Genomic DNA, 25,698 nt, shown 5'->3' on the forward strand with positions numbered 1-25,698 from the left:
ATCTACTGACTCCTTCAAGAAACATCTGTGTTTGATGATCTACTGACTCCTTCAAGAAACATCTGTGTTTGATGATCTACTGACTCCTTCAAGAAACATCTGTGTTTGATGATCTACTGACTCCTTCAAGAAACATGTGTTTGATGATCTACTGACTCCTTCAAGAAACATATGTGTTTGATGATCTACTGACTCCTTCAAGAAACATGTGTTTGATGATCTACTGACTCCTTCAAGAAACATGTGTGTTTGATGATCTACTGACTCCTTTAAGAAACATCTTAAGACGTTTCTATTTGTTCAGGCTTTTCCTTGATTTTCTGGAACTCCTGTGTTGTTCTCAGTTTTATCTTGACCTTTAAAGTATATACTTTATTTAATATTGTTTTGATTGTTTAAGCGCTTTGTGACCCTGGTCTGGAAAAGCGCTATATAAATAAAAATTACTTACTTACTTACTTACTTAATATTGATCTAGATTTAACCACTAGATGTATTGACATTATTCCTCTATTAAATCGACGATTAAAAACCAAATATATCAATAAAGTTGTGTTTAAATGTCACTCATGGATCTGATTTTAACGTCGTTCGCTGACAGGACGCGTTCGGTTCACTCTTGTCCTTCCGCGATTTCCGTAGTCTCGCTGACGTCACGTTCAAAGATGGCGGCGGCCTGACGAGTGTCCTGCTGGTACCAGACGAGATGGTTCTGGAGCTGCTGTGGGGCTCGGCGCGTGTGTGCTGCAGACAGACCCGCGTCCACAGACTGGTGTGGACCAGGGTTCCTCTGAAGACCTCAGTCTCGCAGCAGGTCCCGCGTCGCGGACTGTCGTCGCTGCCGGGTGACGTCACGTTGTTCCACCACGACCGGACCAGGTTCTTCCGGGTCCTCGCCTTCTTCTGCGGCGGCCAGGTCGTCTTCTGGACCTACCTGGCCCACTTCGCCTACACCGAGCTCCGGGACACCGGCGGGTCCTCAAACACGTCCGCGGACGCGAGCACGTGGAGCTTCCAGATGAACCTGGGCTCGTGCGCGTGGAGGTACGGGTTCACGGCGCTGTGCGCGTGCGTGGCCGCGGGCATCTGTGGACTCGCGCTTCTGTTCTGTCGACGCTCGGTCCAGCAGGTGGTTCTGTACCAGGGCGGGAGGATGGTGCGCGTGACCACGCAGTCTGTGGCGGGACCAGGACGCGGGAAATCCATCTCGGCTCCTCTGGGTCACGTGGCGTGTTTCGCGCACAGGGACGAGAGCAAGACCTTCATCCCGCTCAAGATCCGGGGTCACAGGTTCTACTTCCTGCTAGACAAGGACGGAACCATCACCAACATCGGACTCTTCGACAGAACCGTCGGTTCTTATCGTCGCTTTTAACCTTGAGATCTGAACACCTGAGTGACAGGTGTCACTCAACCCTGATGAATCAATGTTGACACGAGATAATAAATACTTTAAGAAAACAACGACTCACTTAAACATCGACTCTGGTGTCAGTAGTGAAGGTTCTGAAATGTAATGTTTTACACTCATTACTTTATAAAGTTGCTCTGAAATCTGGACGAACGAGAGGTTACGAGAGTCCATCATGACGTAATAATGGCTTCACTCCTCCTCCAGCTGTAATCATGCTTTGTTTAGACAACGAGTCCCTTGGAGGTGGAGACCATTGATTTGCGGTGACAAACATCCATGCTTGAACAATCACAGCAGAGTGGGTGTGGTTATGGTCAATGAGATTTCATCTCCAGTAAAACAAAGTGTTTTCAGTGGGCGGAGCTTAAGATCATTTTCTAATGTCAATATTTCAATGAAAAGAGTTTAGTAAAAACAAATATAATAATATATAATATAAAACATGTATACTTGTTACTACACTATCACAACACCAGAGTCAAGTACTGGACAATACTACACATATATACTTGTTACTACACTATCACAACACCAGAGTCAAGTACTGGACAATACTACACATATATACTTGTTACTACACTATCACAACACCAGAGTCAAGTACTGGACAATACTACACATATATACTTGTTACTACACTATCACAACACCAGAGTCAAGTACTGGACAATACTACACATATATACTTGTTACTACACTATCACAACACCAGAGTCAAGTACTGGACAATACTACACATATATACTTGTTACTACACTATCACAACACCAGAGTCAAGTACTGGACATTACTACACATATATACTTGTTAATACACTATCACAACACCAGAGTCAAGTATTGGACAATACTACACATATATACTTGTTACTACACTATCACAACACCAGAGTCAAGTACTGGACAATACTACACATATATACTTGTTACTACACTATCACAACACCAGAGTCAAGTACTGGACAATACTACACATATATGCTTGTTACTACACTATCACAACACCAGAGTCAAGTACTGGACAATACTACACATATATACTTGTTACTACACTATCACAACACCAGAGTCAAGTACTGGACAATACTACACATATATACTTGTTACTACACTATCACAACACCAGAGTCAAGTACTGGACAATACTACATAGTTACACATATCATTGTGTTGTGATATCAACACACTGATGACGATACAAACCACTAGTAAATTCAAACCATAACTAGTCTTCCATCAATAAGTCATAGATGGTGAACACAGTTGTTCATACTAGTGTAACTGGTGAACACAGTTGTTCATACTAGTGTAACTGGTGAACACAGTTGTTCATACTAGTGTAACTGGTGAACACAGTTGTTCATACTAGTGTAACTGGTGAACACAGTTGTTCATACTAGTGTAACTGGTGAACACAGTTGTTCATACTAGTGTAACTGGTGAACACAGTTGTTCATACTAGTGTAACTGGTGAACACAGTTGTTCATACTAGTGTAACTGGTGAACACAGTTGTTCATACTAGTGTAACTGGTGAACACAGTTGTTCATACTAGTGTAACTGGTGAACACAGTTGTTCATACTAGTGTAACTGGTGAACACAGTTGTTCATACTAGTGTAACTGGTGAACACAGTTGTTCATACTAGTGTAACTGGTGAACACAGTTGTTCATACTAGTGTAACTGGTGAACACAGTTGTTCATACTAGTGTAACTGGTGAACACAGTTGTTCATACTAGTGTAACTGGTGAACACAGTTGTTCATACTAGTGTAACTGGTGAACACAGTTGTTCATACTAGTGTAACTGGTGAACACAGTTGTTCATACTAGTGTAACTGGTGAACACAGTTGTTCATACTAGTGTAACTGGTGAACACAGTTGTTCATACTAGTGTAACTGGTGAACACAGTTGTTCATACTAGTGTAACTGGTGAACTCAGTTGTTCATACTAGTGTAACTGGTGAACTCAGTTGTTCATACTAGTGTAACTGGTGAACACAGTTGTTCATACTAGTGTAACTGGTGAACACAGTTGTTCATACTAGTGTAACTGGTGAACACAGTTGTTCATACTAGTGTAACTGGTGAACACAGTTGTTCATACTAGTGTAACTGGTGAACACAGTTGTTCATACTTGTGTAACTGGTGAACACAGTTGTTCATACTAGTGTAACTGGTGATCCACTCACAGTGATCTGCTCCATGAGGACAGCATTGGTGGCTTCAGTGTCGTGCAAGAGTCCGTTCATGTGCTCCATGCTGCGCGTCGCCGTGCTCAGCTTCTGGCTCAGCTCTTCTTTGGTCGGCTCCACTGTCCACGTGACGGGCTCTAGAATTATAAACACAAACATCAACTGAATATTCATCACTTAAAATGAACATTAAGATAAACTATAGAAAAGGTTGGTTTGGATCTTAAAAGAAACAGATCTTAGATCAGGTTTCATTTACATGGTAACTGGTTACTAGACTGGTTGAACTTTCAATGGTATTATTTGTCTACATGATTGTTGGGCTAAAGGAGCCTCGTGTGGCTCCGGAGCCGTGAGTCGCAGACTCGAGTTCAATATAAATATCAAAAAATATTGAATCTTTATTTAAAGACGAGGTTCAACACCTTGTTTGGGGTCAGGTGACGTCAGAAGCTTCTCCAGAGAAGGTAAAGTCTGAGCAGGTGAAGTGTTTTCACTCTCAGTCGTCTCCATCCCTTCGCCCGCCTCTCTGGCCATGGACTGCAGGTCGCCGAGGGCGACGAGAGCCAGACTCGGGTCCTTGTTCCTGCGCTGAGGGTCTGACGTGGAGGACCTGAGGCCGGTCTGGACGGAACCTGACGGAGCAAAGAACCTTCTTGAAGCTCATGAAGAGAGAAAACAAACGTTTCTCACATCAGACAATTAAGTCTTGGTTAACATTTGAATCTATTAAGTTTAAACATCAACTAGTATCAACTCTGGTGTCATTAAACATCAACTAGTATCAACCCTGGTGTCATTAAACATCAACTAGTATCGACTCTGGTGTCATTAAACATCAACTAGTATCAACCCTGGTGTCATTAAACATCAACTAGTATCGACTCTGGTGTCATTAAACATCAACTAGTATCAACTCTGGTGTCATTAAACATCAACTAGTATCAACCCTGGTGTCATTAAACATCAACTAGTATCGACTCTGGTGTCATTAAACATTAACTAGTATCAACTCTGGTGTCATTAAACATCAACTAGTATCAACTCTGGTGTCATCAAACATCAACTAGTATCAACTCTGGTGTCATCAAACATCAACTAGTATCAACTCTGGTGTCATTAAACATTAACTAGTATCAACTCTGGTGTCATTAAACATCAACTAGTATCAACTCTGGTGTCATTAAACATTAACTAGTATCAACTCTGGTGTCATTAAACATCAACTAGTATCAACTCTGGTGTCATTAAACATCAACTAGTATCAACTCTGGTGTCATTAAACATCAACTAGTATCGACTCTGGTGTCAGTAAACATCAACTAGTATCAACTCTGGTGTCATTAAACATCAACTAGTATCAACTCTGGTGTCATTAAACATCAACTAGTATCGACTCTGGTGTCATTAAACATCAACTAGTATCGACTCTGGTGTCATTAAACATCAACTAGTATCGACTCTGGTGTCATTAAACATCAACTAGTATCGACTCTGGTGTCATTAAACATTAACTAGTATCAACTCTGGTGTCATTAAACATCAACTAGTATCAACTCTGGTGTCATTAAACATCAACTAGTATCGACTCTGGTGTCATTAAACATCAACTAGTATCGACTCTGGTGTCATTAAACATCAACTAGTATCAACTCTGGTGTCATTAAACATCAACTAGTATCAACTCTGGTGTCATTAAACATCAACTAGTATCAACTCTGGTGTCATTAAACATCAACTAGTATCAACTCTGGTGTCATTAAGCATCAACTAGTATCAACTCTGGTGTCATTAAACATCAACTAGTATCAACTCTGGTGTCATTAAACATCAACTAGTATCAACTCTGGTGTCATTAAACATCAACTAGTATCAACTCTGGTGTCATTAAACATCAACTAGTATCGACTCTGGTGTCATTAAACATCAACTAGTATCAACTCTGGTGTCATTAAACATCAACTAGTATCAACTCTGGTGTCATTAAACATCAACTAGTATCAACTCTGGTGTCATTAAACATCAACTAGTATCGACTCTGGTGTCATTAAACATCAACTAGTATCGACTCTGGTGTCATTAAACATCAACTAGTATCAACTCTGGTGTCATTAAACATCAACTAGTATCGACTCTGGTGTCATTAAACATCAACTAGTATCGACTCTGGTGTCATTAAACATCAACTAGTATCGACTCTGGTGTCATTAAACATCAACTAGTATCAACTCTGGTGTCATTAAACATTAACTAGTATCAACTCTGGTGTCATTAAACATCAACTAGTATCAACTCTGGTGTCATTAAACGTCAACTAGTATCAACTCTGGTGTCATCGAACATCAACTAGTATCAACTCTGGTGTCATTAAACATCAACTAGTATCAACTCTGGTGTCATTAAACATCAACTAGTATCGACTCTGGTGTCATCGAACATCAACTAGTATCAACTCTGGTGTCATTAAACATCAACTAGTATCAACTCTGGTGTCATTAAACATCAACTAGTATCGACTCTGGTGTCATTAAACATCAACTAGTATCAACTCTGGTGTCATTAAACATCAACTAGTATCAACTCTGGTGTCATTAAACATCAACTAGTATCAACTCTGGTGTCATTAAACATCAACTAGTATCAACTCTGGTGTCATTAAACATCAACTAGTATCAACTCTGGTGTCATTAAACATCAACTAGTATCAACTCTGGTGTCATCGAACATCAACTAGTATCAACTCTGGTGTCATTAAACATCAACTAGTATCAACTCTGGTGTCATTAAACATCAACTAGTATCGACTCTGGTGTCATTAAACATCAACTAGTATCAACTCTGGTGTCATTAAACATCAACTAGTATCAACTCTGGTGTCATTAAACATCAACTAGTATCAACTCTGGTGTCATTAAACATCAACTAGTATCAACTCTGGTGTCATTAAACATCAACTAGTATCAACTCTGGTGTCATTAAACATCAACTAGTATCAACTCTGGTGTCATTAAACATCAACTAGTATCAACTCTGGTGTCATTAAACATCAACTAGTATCAACTCTGGTGTCATGTAGTGAATGTTCTTCAAGACGTAGTAACTTCTCATCATGACCAGGTTTTAATTATTACTTTATAAAGTTGCTCTGAAATCTGGACGAACGAGAGGTTACGAGAGTCCGTTATGACGTTAAAATGGCTTCACTCCTCCTCCAGCTGTAATCACACTTTGTTTATACAACGAGTCCCTTGGAGGTGAACAACATTGATGACTCACGGTGACAAACCTCCATGCTTGACCAATCACAGCAGAGTGGGTGTGGTTATGGTCAATGAGATTTCATCTCCAGAAAAAACGTTTTTTCAGTTGGCGGAGACACTAACACACAAGCACATACACACTTTAACACACACACACACACACCCCCACTAACACACACACACACACACAGACACACACACACTTTAACGTTCCATCAACAACACGATAAAAAGCTTTTGCTCATCAATAAACTTGTATATAAAACAACTTTCTGGTGATGAAATCCTGTCATGAATGAACCACTAATAAGAAGGAGTCACATCTGCTGATGACTCTCCAGATGCTCCACTGGAGAGAAACACCTGCGACACTCACTGATGCTCCACATCTTCTTCACATCTTCTGCCATAAAGACTCACTGTTGTGAGCGAACAGTTGTTCCTCCACTCGGCTCAGCTGTCGCTGCAGCGTCTCCACCGTCGCTCGGTGCTCGTCCTGCAGCTTCCTGAGCTGCTCCCTGTACGTCTGCCGCTGGACCTCCATGAGCGACGCCGAGTCTGCTCCGGCCTGAGCCAGGTCCGCCTGCAGGGACAGGTTCTCGGCCTGCACGGACAGCAACCTGAGGACGGGTCATGTGTTACAGGTGAGCACAGGTGAGCGACGACAACAAGACAACCTCTCGCGCAGCTCCGCCTCCTTGATGACACTTTCTTGAAGGATCTTGTTGTGTCGCTCCAGGAGTGTGTCGTGTTGGTTCTGCAGCTGCAGCAGTTCTGAGGAGCTGCTCTGGAGGATCTGCTGGTTCTCACTCAACCTGGACCTGAGCTGCTCCACCTGAGAGCTCATGCGCTCGCTGCACACACACACACACACACACGCACACACACACACAGAGACGCACACAGACACACACACACACACACACACACACGCACACACAGAGACGCACACAGACACACGCACACACACACACACACACACGCACACACACACACACACACACGCACACACACACACAGAGACGCACACAGACACACACACACACACACACACACACGCACACACAGAGACGCACACAGACACACGCACACACACACACACACACACGCACACACACACACACACACACGCACACACACACACACACACACACAGAGACGCACACAGACACACACACAAACACACACAGAGACGCACACAGACACACACACACACGCACACACACACGCACACACACACACAGAGACGCACACAGACACACACACAAACACACACACACGCACATGCACACACACATGCACAGAGACGCACACAGACACACACACAAACACACACACACGCACATGCACACACACATGCACACACACACACACACACACAGACATGCACACACAAACACAGGCACACACACACACACAGACACGCACACACACACACAGAGACGCACACAGACACACACACAAACACACACACACGCACATGCACACACACATGCACAGAGACGCACACAGACACACACACAAACACACACACACGCACATGCACACACACATGCACACACACACACACACACAGACATGCACACACAAACACAGGCACACACACACACACAGACACGCACACACACACACAGGCACACACAAACACAGGCACGCACACACACAGGCACACAGACACACACACACAAACACAGGCACACACAAACACAGGCACGCACACACACACACAAACACAGGCACACACAAACACAGGCACGCACACACACACACAAACACAGGCACACACAAACACAGACACACACACACAGACATGCACACACAAACACAGGCACGCACACACACACACAAACACAGGCACACACACAAACACAAACACAGACACACACAGACAGATTTTAATTCCAATTATTCTTTATAACATTTTTAAATTCATATTCTTTCTAATGTAATGTAAACAATCGTGTTGCCAGACAAAACCAACAGAGCACCGAGCTGACTTTCAGCCAATCGTGAGCGAGCAGCTCGGTGCTCGATTAGTTGAGTCTATATTGAATATAGACGACAAAACAAAAGAACATTTGAATGAAGAAAATATATCAACATTACAAATTAAAAAAAGTAATTGAACCGTTCAATATTGTGATGCCCATGATAAACTTCCATCAAATAAACTTGATGTACTACTGTGAACATGATCTTTATGTTCACAGTAGTACATCAAATATTCTTGATGTACTACTGTGAACATGATCTTTATGTTCACAGTAGTACATCAAATATTCTTGATGTACTACTATGAACATGATCTTTATGTTCACAGTAGTACATCAAATATTCTTGATGTACTACTGTGAACATGATCTTTATGTTCACAGTAGTACATCAAATAATCTTGATGTACTACTGTGAACATGATCTTTATGTTCACAGTAGTACATCAAGATTATTTCATGTACTACTGTGAAGATGATGTGTTCACAGTAGTACATGAAATATTCTTCATGTACTACTTTAACATGGTTTCTCAAACACCTACCGCTCTAACTTGCCAACATCTCCTTCGCTCTGGCCGTTGTTCTTGCTTCTCTGTTGCTTCAACACGTTATGAACGCGAACCTTGTAACTTTCAAACTCTTCAGTTGTCGACGTGAGCTCAGCCTGGAACGACAGTTTAGAGAAACTAAAACAGAGCTTTAGTCTCAGAGGATGTTCTCCTCAGGGTCAGGTGAGGTTCTCCTCAGGGTCAGGTGAGGTTCTCCTCAGGGTCAGGTGAGGTTCTCCTCAGGGTCAGGTGAGGTTCTCCTCAGGTTCAGGTGAGGTTCTCCTCAGGGTCAGGTGAGGTTCTCCTCAGGGTCAGGTGATGGTTCTGGTGAGGAGATAAGGATAAGAACCTGAGCTGCGTCTCTCTCCTGCTGCAGGACGTTGATCCTCTGCTGGAAGGAGCTGCTGCTTCTCTGCTTCTGCTCGGTTGCCGACCTCAGCTGCTCCTGCAGACGATGACTCTCTGCCATCAGCTCACACGCTTCGATCTGGACACACAAGCTGCAGCTTCACGTTCTGTTGATGGACACTTGCATGAGAAGGACCTACCTTGCTGCTCTCCAGCTGCTGCTGGTTCGCTTCCAGCTCTCCTTTCAAAGAAGCCTGCAGCACCATGAGGGAGCTCTCCTGCACACATGTTGAGAGTGACATCATCATGACATCATCGTGATCATATGAAGCTTCTTATCGTCCTCACACCATCATGACACCATCATGACATCATCATGACATCATCGTGACATCATCGTGACACCATCGTGACACCATCGTGACATCATCGTGACATCATCGTGACACCATCGTGACACCATCGTGACATCATCGTGACATCATCGTGACACCATCGTGACACCATCGTGACACCATCGTGACATCATCGTGACATCATCGTGACATCATCATGACACCAGCGTGACATCATCGTGACATCATCGTGACATCATCGTGACATCATCGTGACACCATCGTGACACCATCGTGACATCATCGTGACATCATCGTGACATCATCGTGACATCATCGTGACATCATCGTGACATCATCGTGACATCATCGTGACATCATCGTGACATCATCGTGACACCATCGTGACACCATCGTGACATCATCGTGACACCATCGTGACATCATCGTGACATCATCGTGACACCATCGTGACACCATCGTGACATCATCGTGACATCATCGTGACATCATCGTGACATCATCGTGACATCATCGTGACACCATCGTGACATCATCGTGACATCATCGTGACACCATCGTGACATCATCGTGACATCATCGTGACATCATCGTGACATCATCGTGACATCATCGTGACATCATCGTGACATCATCGTGACATCATCGTGACATCATCATGACATCATCGTGACACCATCGTGACATCATCGTGACATCATCGTGACATCATCATGACACCATCGTGACATCATCGTGACATCATCGTGACATCATCGTGACATCATCATGACACCATCATGACATCATCGTGACATCATCGTGACATCATCGTGACATCATCGTGACATCATCGTGACACCATCGTGACATCATCGTGACATCATCGTGACACCATCGTGACATCATCGTGACATCATCGTGACACCATCGTGACACCATCATGACATCATCGTGACATCATCGTGACATCATCGTGACATCATCGTGACATCATCGTGACATCATCGTGACATCATCGTGACATCATCGTGACATCATCGTGACATCATCGTGACATCATCGTGACATCATCGTGACACCATCGTGACATCATCGTGACATCATCGTGACATCATCGTGACACCATCGTGACATCATCGTGACATCATCGTGACATCATCGTGACATCATCGTGACATCATCGTGACACCATCGTGACATCATCGTGACATCATCGTGACACCATCGTGACATCATCATGACATCATCATGACATCATCATGACATCATCGTGACATCATCGTGACATCATCGTGACATCATCGTGACATCATCGTGACATCATCGTGACATCATCGTGAACATCATCGTGACATCATCGTGACACCATCGTGACACCATCGTGACATCATCGTGACACCATCGTGACAACATCGTGACATCATCATGACATCATCGTGACATCATCATGACATCATCGTGACATCATCGTGACACCATCGTGACATCATCGTGACACCATCGTGACATCATCGTGACATCATCGTGACATCATCATGACATCATCATGACACCATCATGACATCATCATGACATCATCGTGACAATATCATGACATCATCATGACATCATCGTGACACCATCATGACATCATCATGACATCATCATGACATCATCGTGACATCATCATGACATCATCGTGACACCATCGTGACATCATCATGACATCATCGTGACACCATCGTGACATCATCATGACATCATCATGACACCATCATGACATCATCATGACACCATCATGACATCATCGTGACATCATCGTGACATCATCATGACATCATCATGACACCATCATGACATCATCATGACATCATCATGACATCATCATGACATCATCGTGACATCATCATGACATCATCATGACACCATCATGACATCATCGTGACATCATCATGACACCATCATGACATCATCATGACATCATCGTGACAATATCATGACATCATCATGACATCATCATGACACCATCATGACATCATCGTGACAATATCATGACATCATCATGACATCATCGTGACACCATCATGACATCATCATGACATCATCGTGACAATATCATGACATCATCATGACACCATCATGACATCATCATGACATCATCGTGACAATATCATGACATCATCATGACACCATCATGACATCATCATGACATCATCGTGACAATATCATGACATCATCATGACATCATCGTGACACCATCATGACATCATCATGACATCATCATGACATCATCGTGACATCATCATGACATCATCGTGACAATATCATGACATCATCATGACATCATCGTGACACCATCATGACATCATCATGACATCATCATGACATCATCGTGACATCATCATGACATCATCGTGACACCATCGTGACATCATCATGACATCATCGTGACACCATCGTGACATCATCATGACATCATCATGACACCATCATGACATCATCATGACACCATCATGACATCATCGTGACATCATCGTGACATCATCATGACATCATCATGACACCATCATGACATCATCATGACATCATCATGACATCATCATGACATCATCGTGACATCATCATGACACCATCATGACATCATCGTGACATCATCATGACACCATCATGACATCATCATGACATCATCGTGACAATATCATGACATCATCATGACATCATCATGACACCATCATGACATCATCGTGACATCATCGTGACACCATCGTGACATCATCATGACATCATCATGACATCATCGTGACATCATCATGACATCATCATGACATCATCGTGACACCATCGTGACATCATCATGACATCATCATGACATCATCATGACACCATCGTGACATCATCGTGACATCATCGTGACACCATCGTGACATCATCATGACATCATCATGACATCATCGTGACATCATCATGACATCATCATGACATCATCGTGACACCATCGTGACATCATCATGACATCATCATGACATCATCATGACATCATCATGACATCATCGTGACATCATCGTGACACCATCGTGACATCATCATGACATCATCATGACATCATCATGACATCATCATGACATCATCGTGACATCATCATGACATCATCGTGACATCATCGTGACACCATCGTGACATCATCATGACATCATCATGACATCATCATGACATCATCATGACATCATCGTGACATCATCGTGACACCATCGTGACATCATCATGACATCATCATGACATCATCATGACATCATCGTGACATCATCATGACATCATCGTGACACCATCATGACATCATCATGACATCATCATGACATCATCGTGACATCATCATGACATCATCGTGACACCATCGTGACATCATCGTGACATCATCGTGACACCATCGTGACATCATCGTGACATCATCGTGACACCATCGTGACATCATCATGACATCATCGTGACATCATCATGACATCATCGTGACACCATCGTGACATCATCGTGACATCATCGTGACACCATCGTGACACCATCATGACATCATCGTGACATCATCATGACATCATCGTGACACCATCATGACATCATCATGACATCATCATGACATCATCGTGACATCATCATGACATCATCGTGACACCATCATGACATCATCATGACATCATCATGACATCATCGTGACATCATCATGACATCATCGTGACACCATCGTGACATCATCGTGACATCATCGTGACATCATCGTGACACCATCGTGACATCATCGTGACATCATCGTGACACCATCATGACATCATCATGACATCATCGTGACATCATCGTGACATCATCGTGACATCATCGTGACACCATCGTGACACCATCGTGACATCATCGTGACATCATCGTGACATCATCGTGACATCATCATGACATCATCGTGACACCATCGTGACATCATCGTGACATCATCGTGACACCATCATGACATCATCGTGACACCATCGTGACATCATCATGACATCATCGTGACATCATCATGACATCATCGTGACACCATCGTGACATCATCGTGACATCATCGTGACACCATCATGACATCATCATGACATCATCGTGACATCATCGTGACATCATCGTGACATCATCGTGACACCATCGTGACACCATCGTGACATCATCGTGACATCATCGTGACACCATCATGACATCATCATGACACCATCATGACACCATCGTGACATCATCGTGACATCATCGTGACATCATCGTGACATCATCGTGACATCATCGTGACATCATCGTGACATCATCGTGACATCATCGTGACATCATCATGACATCATCATGACATCATCATGACATCATCGTGACATCATCGTGACATCATCGTGACATCATCGTGACATCATCGTGACATCATCATGACATCATCATGACATCATCGTGACATCATCGTGACATCATCGTGACATCATCGTGACATCATCGTGACATCATCGTGACATCATCGTGACATCATCGTGACATCATCGTGACATCATCGTGACATCATCGTGACATCATCGTGACATCATCGTGACATCATCGTGACATCATCGTGACATCATCGTGACATCATCGTGACACCATCGTGACACCATCGTGACATCATCGTGACATCATCGTGACATCATCGTGACATCATCGTGACATCATCATGACATCATCATGACATCATCGTGACATCATCGTGACATCATCGTGACATCATCGTGACATCATCGTGACATCATCATGACATCATCATGACATCATCGTGACATCATCGTGACATCATCGTGACATCATCGTGACATCATCGTGACATCATCATGACATCATCATGACATCATCGTGACATCATCGTGACATCATCGTGACATCATCGTGACATCATCGTGACATCATCATGACATCATCGTGACATCATCGTGACATCATCGTGACATCATCGTGACATCATCGTGACACCATCGTGACACCATCGTGACATCATCGTGACATCATCGTGACATCATCGTGACATCATCGTGACATCATCGTGACATCATCATGATCAGAGACATTCAACAAACCTGTTTCTTGGCATCAGCCAGATCTTTCTTGGTCTTCACCAGAAGCTGTTTCATCTTCGACGTCTTCTCCTCCTCCTGGTCCAGCTGTGACTTCAAAGCCTCTGCAGAGATAAACACGAGTCTATATTCATGACCCGTCTGTTCTCACAGGACCAGACGTTCTTACCGATGTCCTTCTTCAGAGTCTCTTCCTTCTCAGCGTGAAGCTCCAGCTCAGCCTTCAGCTCCTCCGTCGACTCTTCCTTCTCCGAGAGTTTGGTGTTGAGGTCTCGCACCAGACGCTCGTAGTCTGCCATCTCCATGTCCATGAGCGAGCTCTGCTGCGCCTCCTAGAGGCACGGAGATGAACATCAACGTCGTGAGGAAACACAAGTCTATGGATCCGTCGGTGACAACTGAGGTAACCTCCATCATCTACTGGAGATTCCTCGTCTGAACCCCAATGATCTGGACTCAGAGAGTGATGAAGCTCTGGTCCAAAGACGTGCTCCAAACTTGGCCCAGTTTGACTTTGTGAATTAGAAGCTACACGATACAGCGCCATCATGTTCAGTGCTCAGTAGGTGGCGCTCTTGCTTTCCTTTAAGTAGTAGTTCAGAGCCATAACTGTCCACTAGATGGCACCATCTGCTCAGAAACATTAGGCTCAGAACCACTGAGTCAACGAACCTTCACGTCGGCTCCAAACCAAGAGCGCCACCTACTGAGCTCCGACCCTGATGACACTGCATCATGAAACCTCATCACCCGTCACTAGTTCTGTTCTCAAGCCGTTAACAACGTTGACCGAAACCAAATGATGATCATTAAAACATTTGAAGTTTTCTGTCAACAATTTTGAACTTTAGAATAAACTTAATTTCATGATTTATATTCTGTTTCAGCTGCTGCTCAACAGTTAAACCTTCTCAAGAATAATATATGTATCTTTCCACCTTGGTGTGTCACGTTCTCTTCATCCAGTCCAGACACACATAAATCATCGACTCATGTTTCCTCAGGTGTTCGACACACGTCTACAAACTTACAATGAAAGTCCAGAAGCTCTCGCTCTGAGGTCAACCTTCTTTCATTGCTTTGTGGACGTGAAGCAGCAGCTGCAGGCCTGACATCACCGTCCGGTCGCTTGACGCAGCCTCTGAGACCTCGTTGTAAAGCATGTGTGTGTGTGTGTGTGTGTGTGTGTGTGTGTACATGTGTGTGTGTGTGTGTACATGTGTGTGTGTGTGTGTGTGTGTGTGTGTGTACATGTGTGTGTGTGTATGTGTGTGTGTGTGTGTGTGTGTGTGTGTGTGTGTGTGCATGTGTGTGTGCATGTGTGTGTGTGCACGTGTGTGTGTGTGTGTGTGCATGTGTGTGTGTGTGTGTGTGTGTGCATGTGGGGGTGTGTGTGTGTGTGTGTGTGTGTGTACATGTGTGTGTGTGTGTGTGTGTGCATGTGCGTGTGCATGTGTGTGTACATGTGTGTGTGTGTGTGTGTGCATGTGTGTGTGTGTGTGTACATGTGTGTGTGTGTGTGTACATGTGTGCATGTGTGTGTGTGTGTGTGCGTGTGTGTGTGTGTGTACATGTGTGTGTGTGTGTACATGTGTGTGTGTGTGTACATGTGTGTGTGTGTGTACCTTGCGTAGCTGCTCCAGCTCTTGAGACGTCTGCAGAGTTTGCTGCTGCTGCTTGAGGAGCTGAGCTGTCAAATCCTCCACTTCCTTGGAGGCAGCAGACAAATCCTAGAAACACACACACGTCCGTCTACAAAAACCTTCTTTTGTCGAGTCAATTATGAAGTTTGTCATTTTTCAGATCTATTCATCAACTGAAATATGTTTGATTATTGAGTCACGTGTACAACAATCAATCAATTTACATTAATTTAAATGTACATTTAACTAATAATAATGTAAACATCAGTAATACTTGTGTACTGTAATACTGTAACATATTCTGCATGTTTTAATCATTTACGTTAGAACTGGGTTCAACTTCTTGTGCAGCCTCTTGGATCGTCGTAACAAAAGTGAAGTCATTAGTTTTATCATCAGCTCTTCATTCATGAATAACTAGTGTTTTTATCACCTTCAGCTTCTGTTCTTTCATGGACTTCTCAGCCATGACGTCTCGTTCTAAACCTGCCGATTGTCTCTGCAGCTCCTGGTTCTGTTGCTCCAGTTGTTTAAGGGAGTTTCTGGTCGTCTCCATGGCAACCATCAAGTCCTCCTTCTCGCTGACGAGCAAATCCACCTGTGAAGACGTGACACCAGTTGTCAAGTACTTTCTGTCGTCAGGTATGATGTTGACCCCGGACCATGTTTAGAGTCGCAGAGTGATGATGTCATCAGTTCACTCACATGATTCTTGTCCAACAGAACATTTTTGACATTTAAATGTTTAAATACAAGTCCATTAACAACTTTATTGACTCTACACACTGTGAGTGATGGTCCAGCTGATTGACGTCAACCAATGGAGCGCTTTCTTTGCTTCATAAGCACTAAGAGATTTGATTGGATCCGACGTGTGTCAATCAAAACAGCTGATTTGGTGACTGAAGATTAAAGTCGTCACGGAGAGAGATTTTTTTAATCAACTCATGATAGAAATTAAAAAGTCATTTATCGTCTGAAAATGTTTTATTTCGTTATTCATTGACACACTTTACTTTTATCACTCATTTCCTGCCTGAACTTCTCATCAACATCCACGACCTGATGCCTGTTAAACAGAAATAAATGGAGTTTTTAAATGTGTAGCTATTTTTAACTGTGTATTGTTTTTGATTGTTCAAGCTCTTTGTGACCCTGGTCTAGAAAGATCTTTACTAATAACTATTACTATTTTAGCATCAGATTCACCTCAGAGGTTAAACAACAGTTTGAAGATGCAAAGAAGATCCAGACAAACGTTTGGAATCATTCAAGTGGATCTGACAGCTGAAGGCTCTGTGGACACCAGGCTCCACAGCAGCTCCTCCCATCATCTGTCAGGGAAGGGAAACTATGATTTGTAAACCAGCCTCCAGCTTCCTGCCTCTTCCCCTCGAGACCGACGACGGCAGAGCGAAGTGAAAGTGTGTCTGGCGACAGATGGAAGCTAAACCTCGCTCCATTTACCTGCCGCGTCTCAGCGGACGGAGAGCGACGGTCGTAGCTTCTGGGAAGCAGTTTGTACGTTTATAAACTATCTTCCTCGCCCAGCCACTCGCATCTGATGGGCCAATCGGGGCGTCTAGGCTGTCGAGCACAGCTGAGTAAAGTGTTGTCGCCTCGAACAGGTCCAGAATAAATCAGAAGAAAAGTGACTCGTGCGACTCGCAGCGGAGACTTACTGCAGACAGATTTACTGGAGAGTGGATGTGCGGTAATAACAGTGTGTGTGTGTGTGTGTGTGCGTGCATGTGTGTGTGTGTGTGTGTTACCTGGGTGACTGCACTGCCAAGCCGTTTGGTCAGGTCAGCAATCTGTCTCTCGCCCGCCTCCACCTTCTCTCTCTCTCCATCCAGTCGCTCCGTCTGCTGGTCATAATCAATCTGCAGGTTCTACACAAACACAAACACAAACACAAACACAAACACACACGTCTTCACGCCTGACGCTGACCGGGCAGTTTCATGGAGGAAACGGGGGTGAGTGGGATCATTTGCATCAATCATGTGACGTATAGAACAAAAATGAACCTCCGGAGAAACACAATCACACTAATGGCTACATTAAAAGAGGCAGAGACACACACACATCCATCACCATGGTTACCAACATCTTAATGCTTCCTTTAAACACTTGTTGAGAAATCAAGAGTTCAACCAGGAATTGAACCGACGACCTTGTTGCTGCTCAGTTTAACTAAAACCCCACTTGAGATTTAAGTTCATTTCAAACATGAATATTCTTCGTAAACCGACCTTGTAACCTTCTGCTCCGTGGATGATGTCTTTCATGGAGCAGTTGACCTTCTCTCGCTCGGCTTTAAGAGAAACGATCTCCTCCTTGAGAAGAACGACCTGAGAGAACGACTCGTGAGCATCAGGAGCTTCGACATCAACGGAGACCTTGAAGGTTTCTTTGACTCCACCTCTTTTTTGTTAACGTCCAGCTCCTTCTTGGCCTTGATGGCCACTGCCTTGAATTTGTTCATCTTCTCCTCCCTTTCCTTGTTTTCCTTCTTCAGCAGAGCTACATGTAAAACATACATGATTAGAAAAGACACAAAAAGAAACATTTAGACCAAGAACCTCCTACTTATTTCAGTTTTCATGTCGTGTTCCTCGTGTTGCTCTTGAGCTGAAGAAGCAGATGATTCCTGAAACAATCGGTGAACATCTTTACAACAAATGGTTCAAACATAAACCAAAGTTGAACGAGGATTTAAAATAGTTGCATTCAAGGTTGTTCAACAGTCATTGGGTTTGATTATCGTTGGAATCCTTCAAACTCTCACCTGTAGAGCAGATAGTTCAGCCTTCAACTGAGAGACCAGCGAATCCTTCTCCCTCAGTTCTGCTTCCAGACTTTTATCATCAGATTCTTTTCCTTCTCTTTCTTCAGACATCATGGAAATCTGAGTCTGCAATGTTTCGTTCTCAGCACAGATCTTCTCATTCATGGACTTCATGTCCTCCAAGTCTTTCTGCAGCCCCTCCACGTCCCTCACCAGCTCCTCCAGGTGGCTCTTCAGCAGGTTCTTCTCCTCCTCCAGGCTTCTGTTGTGAACCTCACGTTGCATCTGCAATTCCGTTTCGCTTTTTGCTTCTTCAAGGCTGATCCTCAACAAGTTCCTCTCCTTCTCCAGCTCGTCCTGCCGCGTGCAGAGCTCCTGGACTTCCTGGAGGGATTCAGCGTGACTTTCCTGAAGATCACGGAGAGTGTTCTCAGCTCGCTCCACCTCCTCGTTCAGCAGATTCACCTTCTCATCCAAGTCCTGCTTCTCCGACGTCCTCTCCTCGAGATCCGAGGCCAGAGCCGTGATCTTGGAGACCAACTGTGTCTTGTCATGTTCAGTGTGAGCGAGACTGTTCAGAGTTTCTTCCAGTTTTGATTGAAGTTCAGTGTGTTCTTGCTGCAGAGAGGACATGTTCTCCTGCAGGCTCTGAAGCTCCTCAGTGTGACTTGTTGTAAGACGTTCCACGTCTTCCTTCTGTCTCTGCACCTGATCATCTTCTGGTCCCAGCCTCACGGCCTCCTTCAGCGCATCATCTCTTGACAGCAGAGCTTCTCCCTGGAAGGCCAGACGCTCCACATCTGAAGATCTCTCACTGTTGAGTCGATCCAGCTCCTCTTCCTTGAGCTGAAGCAAAGACTTGACCTGGTCTCTGTCTTCAGTCACGGTGTCCAGGATCTCCTTCAGTTCTTCAGCTGCGCTCTCCTTCATCTGCAGTCGTGAGAGCACCTCCTCATTCTGACTCGTCAGCTCCTCCACAGACTGGTTCAGGTCTCGAGCTAGAGCCGACTGCTCCTCAGCACTGGACTGCCAGGTGTGGACTTCACCTTCAGAAGACTGAAGCTTCTGCTCGAGGGCCTCCATGTCTTCCACGATGGCCTCCTTCTCTCGACTCATGTGACTGATTTTCAACAACAGTCCGTCTCTCTCCTGCTCAATCTCCTCCATCTGCTCCCTGGACGCCCGTAGAGTGTGTGAGCTCTGGTCCTTCATGGCTTCGTACTGGAGAACAAACTGGTTGGTCTTCTCGCTCAGTTCCGTCTCAAAACTCTGCAGAACGTCTCTTAACTGCTGACAATCATCTAACGCCGAGTCTCGCTCCTGGCTCAGTGTTTCACAGCGAGACTTCAACTCTGCAACCTCCTCCGGATCCAAGCCGTTTGATTCTTGGACCGGACCGGCCACTGAAGCTGGTTCTTCACTTGGATGTTCAAGGCCGTCTTCGTCAGTACTGGTGTGTGTCACGACCTCCTTGTCTGTCGAGGGGCCAGAGTCGGACAGAAAACCTTCCCGGTTCATCTGCAGCTCATTGACTTTGAACTCCAGCTCCTCCTTCTCGACTGAGGCCTCATCCTTGACCCTCTCCAGCTCCGCCTCCAGCTCACTCTTCACGTTGTTGAGCAGAGTCAGCTCGTCCTGCAGCATCGTGTTCTGGGCTTGAACTTCTTCCAGAGCTACTTTCATTTTCCCAGCCTCGCTCTCTTCTCCGCGAGCACTGGCCTGACTGAGCTCCAGCATCCTGGTGATCCCTGAGCTCTGGGTGGGATCCTCCTCCTCCTCCTGCACATCCTGCAGGTGGCTTTCTGGAATGAAAGAGTCAAAAATAAATGAATATTGATTTGATGGAAAGTTGCTTCATATGAAAGTAAATGAGTTTCATCACAATATTCAATGGTTTAGTTCATTTCAAATGTAGGAACTATTTTAATGGAAAATGTATTTGAAGTTAATGGAAAGTGTTGATGCAAGTGTGTGTTGTTGTGATGTGTTACTCTATTGTATCATCAGTGTGTGTGTGTGTTGTTGTGATGTGTGACTCTATTGTATCATCAGTGTGTGTGTGTGTTGTTGTGATGTGTGACTCTATTGTATCATCAGTGTGTGTGTGTGTTGTTGTGATGTGTGACTCTATTGTATCATCAGTGTGTGTGTGTGTTGTTGTGATGTGTTACTCTATTGTATCATCAGTGTGTGTGTGTTGTAGTTATGTGTGACTCTATTGTATCATCAATGTGTGTGTGTGTTGTTGTGATGTGTGACTCTATTGTATCATCAGTGTGTGTGTGTGTTGTTGTGATGTGTGACTCTATTGTATCATCAGTGTGTGTTGTTGTGATGTGTTACTCTATTGTATCATCAATGTGTGTGTGTGTTGTTGTGATGTGTGACTCTATTGTATCATCAGTGTGTGTGTGTGTTGTTGTGATGTGTGACTCTATTGTATCATCAGTGTGTGTGTGTGTTGTTGTGATGTGTGACTCTATTGTATCATCAGTGTGTGTGTTGTTGTGATGTGTGACTCTATTGTATCATCAATGTGTGTGTGTGTTGTTGTGATGTGTGACTCTATTGTATCATCAGTGTGTGTGTGTGTTGTTGTGATGTGTGACTCTATTGTATCATCAGTGTGTGTTGTTGTGATGTGTTACTCTATTGTATCATCAGTGTGTGTGTGTGTTGTTGTGATGTGTGACTCTATTGTATCATCAGTGTGTGTGTGTGTTGTTGTGATGTGTGACTCTATTGTATCATCAGTGTGTGTGTGTGTTGTTGTGATGTGTGACTCTATCGTATCATCAATGTGTGTGTGTGTTGTTGTGATGTGTTACTCTATTGTATCATCAGTGTGTGTGTGTGTTGTTGTGATGTGTGACTCTATTGTATCATCAGTGTGTGTTGTTGTGATGTGTGACTCTATTGTATCATCAGTGTGTGTTGTTGTGATGTGTTACTCTATTGTATCATCAGTGTGTGTGTTGTTGTGATGTGTGACTCTATTGTATCATTAGTGTGTGTGTTGTTGTGATGTGTGACTCTATTGTATCATCAGTGTGTGTTGTTGTGATGTGTTACTCTATTGTATCATCAGTGTGTGTGTTGTTGTGATGTGTGACTCTATTGTATCATTAGTGTGTGTTTGTATGAAACTCAACTTTCAGCCAATCATGCGACACGATCACGGTGAAGACGAACACGATCAAGTTGCTCTAGTCTGGTGTCACTAGACATATATTTTTTTACTGTATTTAAAAAACTACTGTAGCTGCCGTGAGTGTCTGGGTTGCCATGACGACACTTGACATTATTTGATGTATTTGCTGACAATAATTATCTTTTAATCGCGTTCATCTCTGATGATCAGCAGGCGAACACGGTAAACTTTGTTTATTTTTTGTACACGATTAATCAGGAAGTTTGTAACGAGTCATTTGTTTCCATGACATCTGTGAGAGATGAACCTCGTGGACATCAGTCGAATCATGGACTGACTGGCAGTTGTAACTACAATTAGGATTTTGAAGAATGATAAGATAAAACATTGAAATTGAAAGATTAAATAAATAAACTCATACTTCTAACAACATGTGTGCAGATGTACCTTTCAGAGCCAGTTGTTCCGTCAGCTCATCCTGAAGCAGCAGAAGACGTTCTCTCTCCATCTCAAAATCCTCCTCCATCGCCTTCAACTCCTCCTCGTGCTGCATGTTCCTCTGAACCAGCTCCTCCTTCAGGTTCTCCACCTCCTGCTGGGTCTTGGTCAGCTCGTGCTGGTCTTGAACCTCAGACTCGTTCTGAGAGAACTTTCCTCTGAACGTCTCCAGCTCCGCCTGCAGGGATTCCACCTGTTCTTCCAGTTTCCTCTGAACTTCTTCTTTCTCCGTGAGAAGGTGTCGCTCCTTCTCTCTCTCGCTCTCTCGGGTTCTGTCGCTCTCTTCTCGCTCGCGCAGCAGCGACTGGAAGTGATCTTCTCGAGCGCTCTGGTGACTCCTGGACTCTTCCATCAGGACTTCCAGGCTCTTGATCTTCTCCTGAAGTTCTTCTCTCACACAATTCCACTCACTTTTCAAGGCGACCACATCATCCTGCGCCCGACAATCAAGAGAAGTCAATAAAGGTGTGAACACGTTTACGAACACGTTTACAAACAAGTTTACAAACAAGTTTACAAACACGTTTACAAACACGTTTACAAACACGTTTACAAACACGCTTACAAACAAGTTTACAAACACGTTTACAAACACGTTTACAAACACGTTTACGAACACGTTTACAAACAAGTTTACAAACACGTTTACAAACACGTTTACAAACAATTTTAGAAACATGTTTACGAACACGTTTACGAACACGTTTACAAACACGTTTACAAACACGTTTACAAACACGTTTACAAACACGTTTACAAACACGTTTACAAACACGTTTACAAACAATTTTAGAAACACGTTTACGAACACGTTTACGAACACGTTTACAAACACGTTTACAAACAATTTTAGAAACATGTTTACGAACACGTTTACAAACACGTTTACAAACACGTTTAGAAACACGTTTACAAACAATTTTAGAAACATGTTTACGAACACGTTTACAAACACGTTTACAAACACGTTTACAAACACGTTTACAAACACGTTTAGAAACACGTTTAGAAACACGTTTAGAAACAAGTTTACAAACAAGTTTATAAACACGTTTACAAACACGTTTACAAACAAGTTTACAAACAAGTTTACAAACAAGTTTACAAACAAGTTTACAAACACGTTTAGAAACAAGTTTACAAACACGTTTACAAACACGTTTAGAAACAAGTTCACAAACACGTTTACAAACACGTTTACAAACACGTTTACAAACACGTTTACAAACACGTTTACAAACACGTTTACAAACACGTTTACAAACACGTTTACAAACAAGTTTACAAACAAGTTTACAAACACGTTTACAAACACGTTTACAAACACGTTTACAAACACGTTTACAAACACGTTTAGAAACACGTTTAGAAACATGTTTAGAAACACGTTTACAAACACGTTTAGAAACACGTTTAGAAACACGTTTAGAAACAAGTTTACAAACACGCTTAGAAACACGTTTACAAACACGTTTAGAAACACGTTTACAAACTAGTTTACAAACATGTTTAGAAACACGTTTACAAACACGTTTAGAAACAAGTTTAGAAACACGATTACAAACACGTTTAGAAACACTTTTAGAAACACGTTTACAAACACGTTTAGAAACACGTTTAGAAACACGTTTAGAAACACGTTTACAAACACGTTTACAAACACGTTTACAAACACGTTTAGAAACACGTTTAGAAACAAGTTTAGAAACAAGTTTACAAACACGTTTACAAACACGTTTACAAACACGTTTAGAAACACGTTTAGAAACACATTTAGAAACACGTTTAGAAACATGTTTACAAACACGTTTACAAACACGTTTAGAAACACGTTTAGAAACAAGTTTACAAACACGCTTAGAAACACGTTTACAAACACGTTTACAAACACGTTTACAAACTAGTTTACAAACATGTTTAGAAACACGTTTAGAAACACGTTTACAAACACGTTTAGAAACAAGTTTACAAACACGTTTAGAAACACGTTTACAAACACGTTTAGAAACACTTTTAGAAACACGTTTACAAACACGTTTAGAAACACGTTTAGAAACACGTTTAGAAACACGTTTACAAACACGTTTACAAACACGTTTACAAACACGCTTACAAACACGTTTACAAACACGTTCACAAACACGTTCACAAACACGTTTACAAACACGTTCACAAACACGTTTACAAACACGTTTACAAACACGTTCACAAACACGTTTAGAACACATTTACAAACACGTTAACAAACAAGTTTACAAACACGTTTAGAAACACGTTTAGAAACACGTTTAGAAACACGTTTAGAACACGTTTAAAAACATGTCTGACCTTGGCTTGTTGTTTGTTCTTCTCCAGGTCTTTGCGAGTCGTCACCAGACTCTGCTGCGTCTCCGCCTTCTCCAGCAGTAACGCATCCATCCTGTCCGTCAGCTCCTGAAAC

The 25,698-nt window shown here is 43.2% G+C and overlaps 2 protein-coding genes across 2 annotated transcripts in view; one reads left to right on the forward strand and one right to left on the reverse strand.

Moving 5' to 3' along the window:
• gcc2 (GRIP and coiled-coil domain containing 2) overlaps positions 1-25,698 on the reverse strand; it is a 29,130-nt gene that overhangs the window by 2,602 nt on the left and 830 nt on the right. Inside the window, exons 5-22 of the mRNA XM_087804202.1 lie at positions 25,587-25,691; positions 23,208-23,691; positions 19,610-21,411; positions 19,411-19,471; positions 19,244-19,344; positions 19,074-19,172; positions 18,591-18,710; positions 17,252-17,416; positions 16,801-16,905; positions 15,345-15,507; positions 15,179-15,279; positions 9,963-10,040; positions 9,764-9,901; positions 9,409-9,530; positions 7,550-7,726; positions 7,293-7,492; positions 4,038-4,247; positions 3,610-3,749 (exon numbers count right to left, since the gene is read on the reverse strand). Coding sequence (XP_087660328.1) covers positions 3,610-3,749; positions 4,038-4,247; positions 7,293-7,492; positions 7,550-7,726; positions 9,409-9,530; positions 9,764-9,901; positions 9,963-10,040; positions 15,179-15,279; positions 15,345-15,507; positions 16,801-16,905; positions 17,252-17,416; positions 18,591-18,710; positions 19,074-19,172; positions 19,244-19,344; positions 19,411-19,471; positions 19,610-21,411; positions 23,208-23,691; positions 25,587-25,691 — 4,371 coding nt within the window. The remainder of the gene's footprint in view (positions 1-3,609; positions 3,750-4,037; positions 4,248-7,292; positions 7,493-7,549; positions 7,727-9,408; positions 9,531-9,763; positions 9,902-9,962; positions 10,041-15,178; positions 15,280-15,344; positions 15,508-16,800; positions 16,906-17,251; positions 17,417-18,590; positions 18,711-19,073; positions 19,173-19,243; positions 19,345-19,410; positions 19,472-19,609; positions 21,412-23,207; positions 23,692-25,586; positions 25,692-25,698) is intronic.
• tmem223 (transmembrane protein 223) lies at positions 250-1,558 on the forward strand. The gene has a single exon (XM_087804190.1). The coding sequence runs from the start codon at positions 707-709 to the stop codon at positions 1,373-1,375; it is 669 nt and encodes a 222-aa protein (XP_087660316.1). The 5' UTR covers positions 250-706; the 3' UTR covers positions 1,376-1,558.

The sequence above is a fragment of the Callionymus lyra genome, chromosome 12, assembly GCF_982586985.1.
Source record: "Callionymus lyra chromosome 12, fCalLyr1.hap1.1, whole genome shotgun sequence".
Taxonomy (NCBI): Eukaryota; Metazoa; Chordata; class Actinopteri; order Syngnathiformes; family Callionymidae; genus Callionymus; species Callionymus lyra.

Coding starts and splice junctions, on each gene's coding strand:
- tmem223 (XM_087804190.1), top strand. CDS start 707: ATGGTTCTGGAGCTGCTGTGGGGCTCGGCGCGTGTGTGCTGCAGACAG.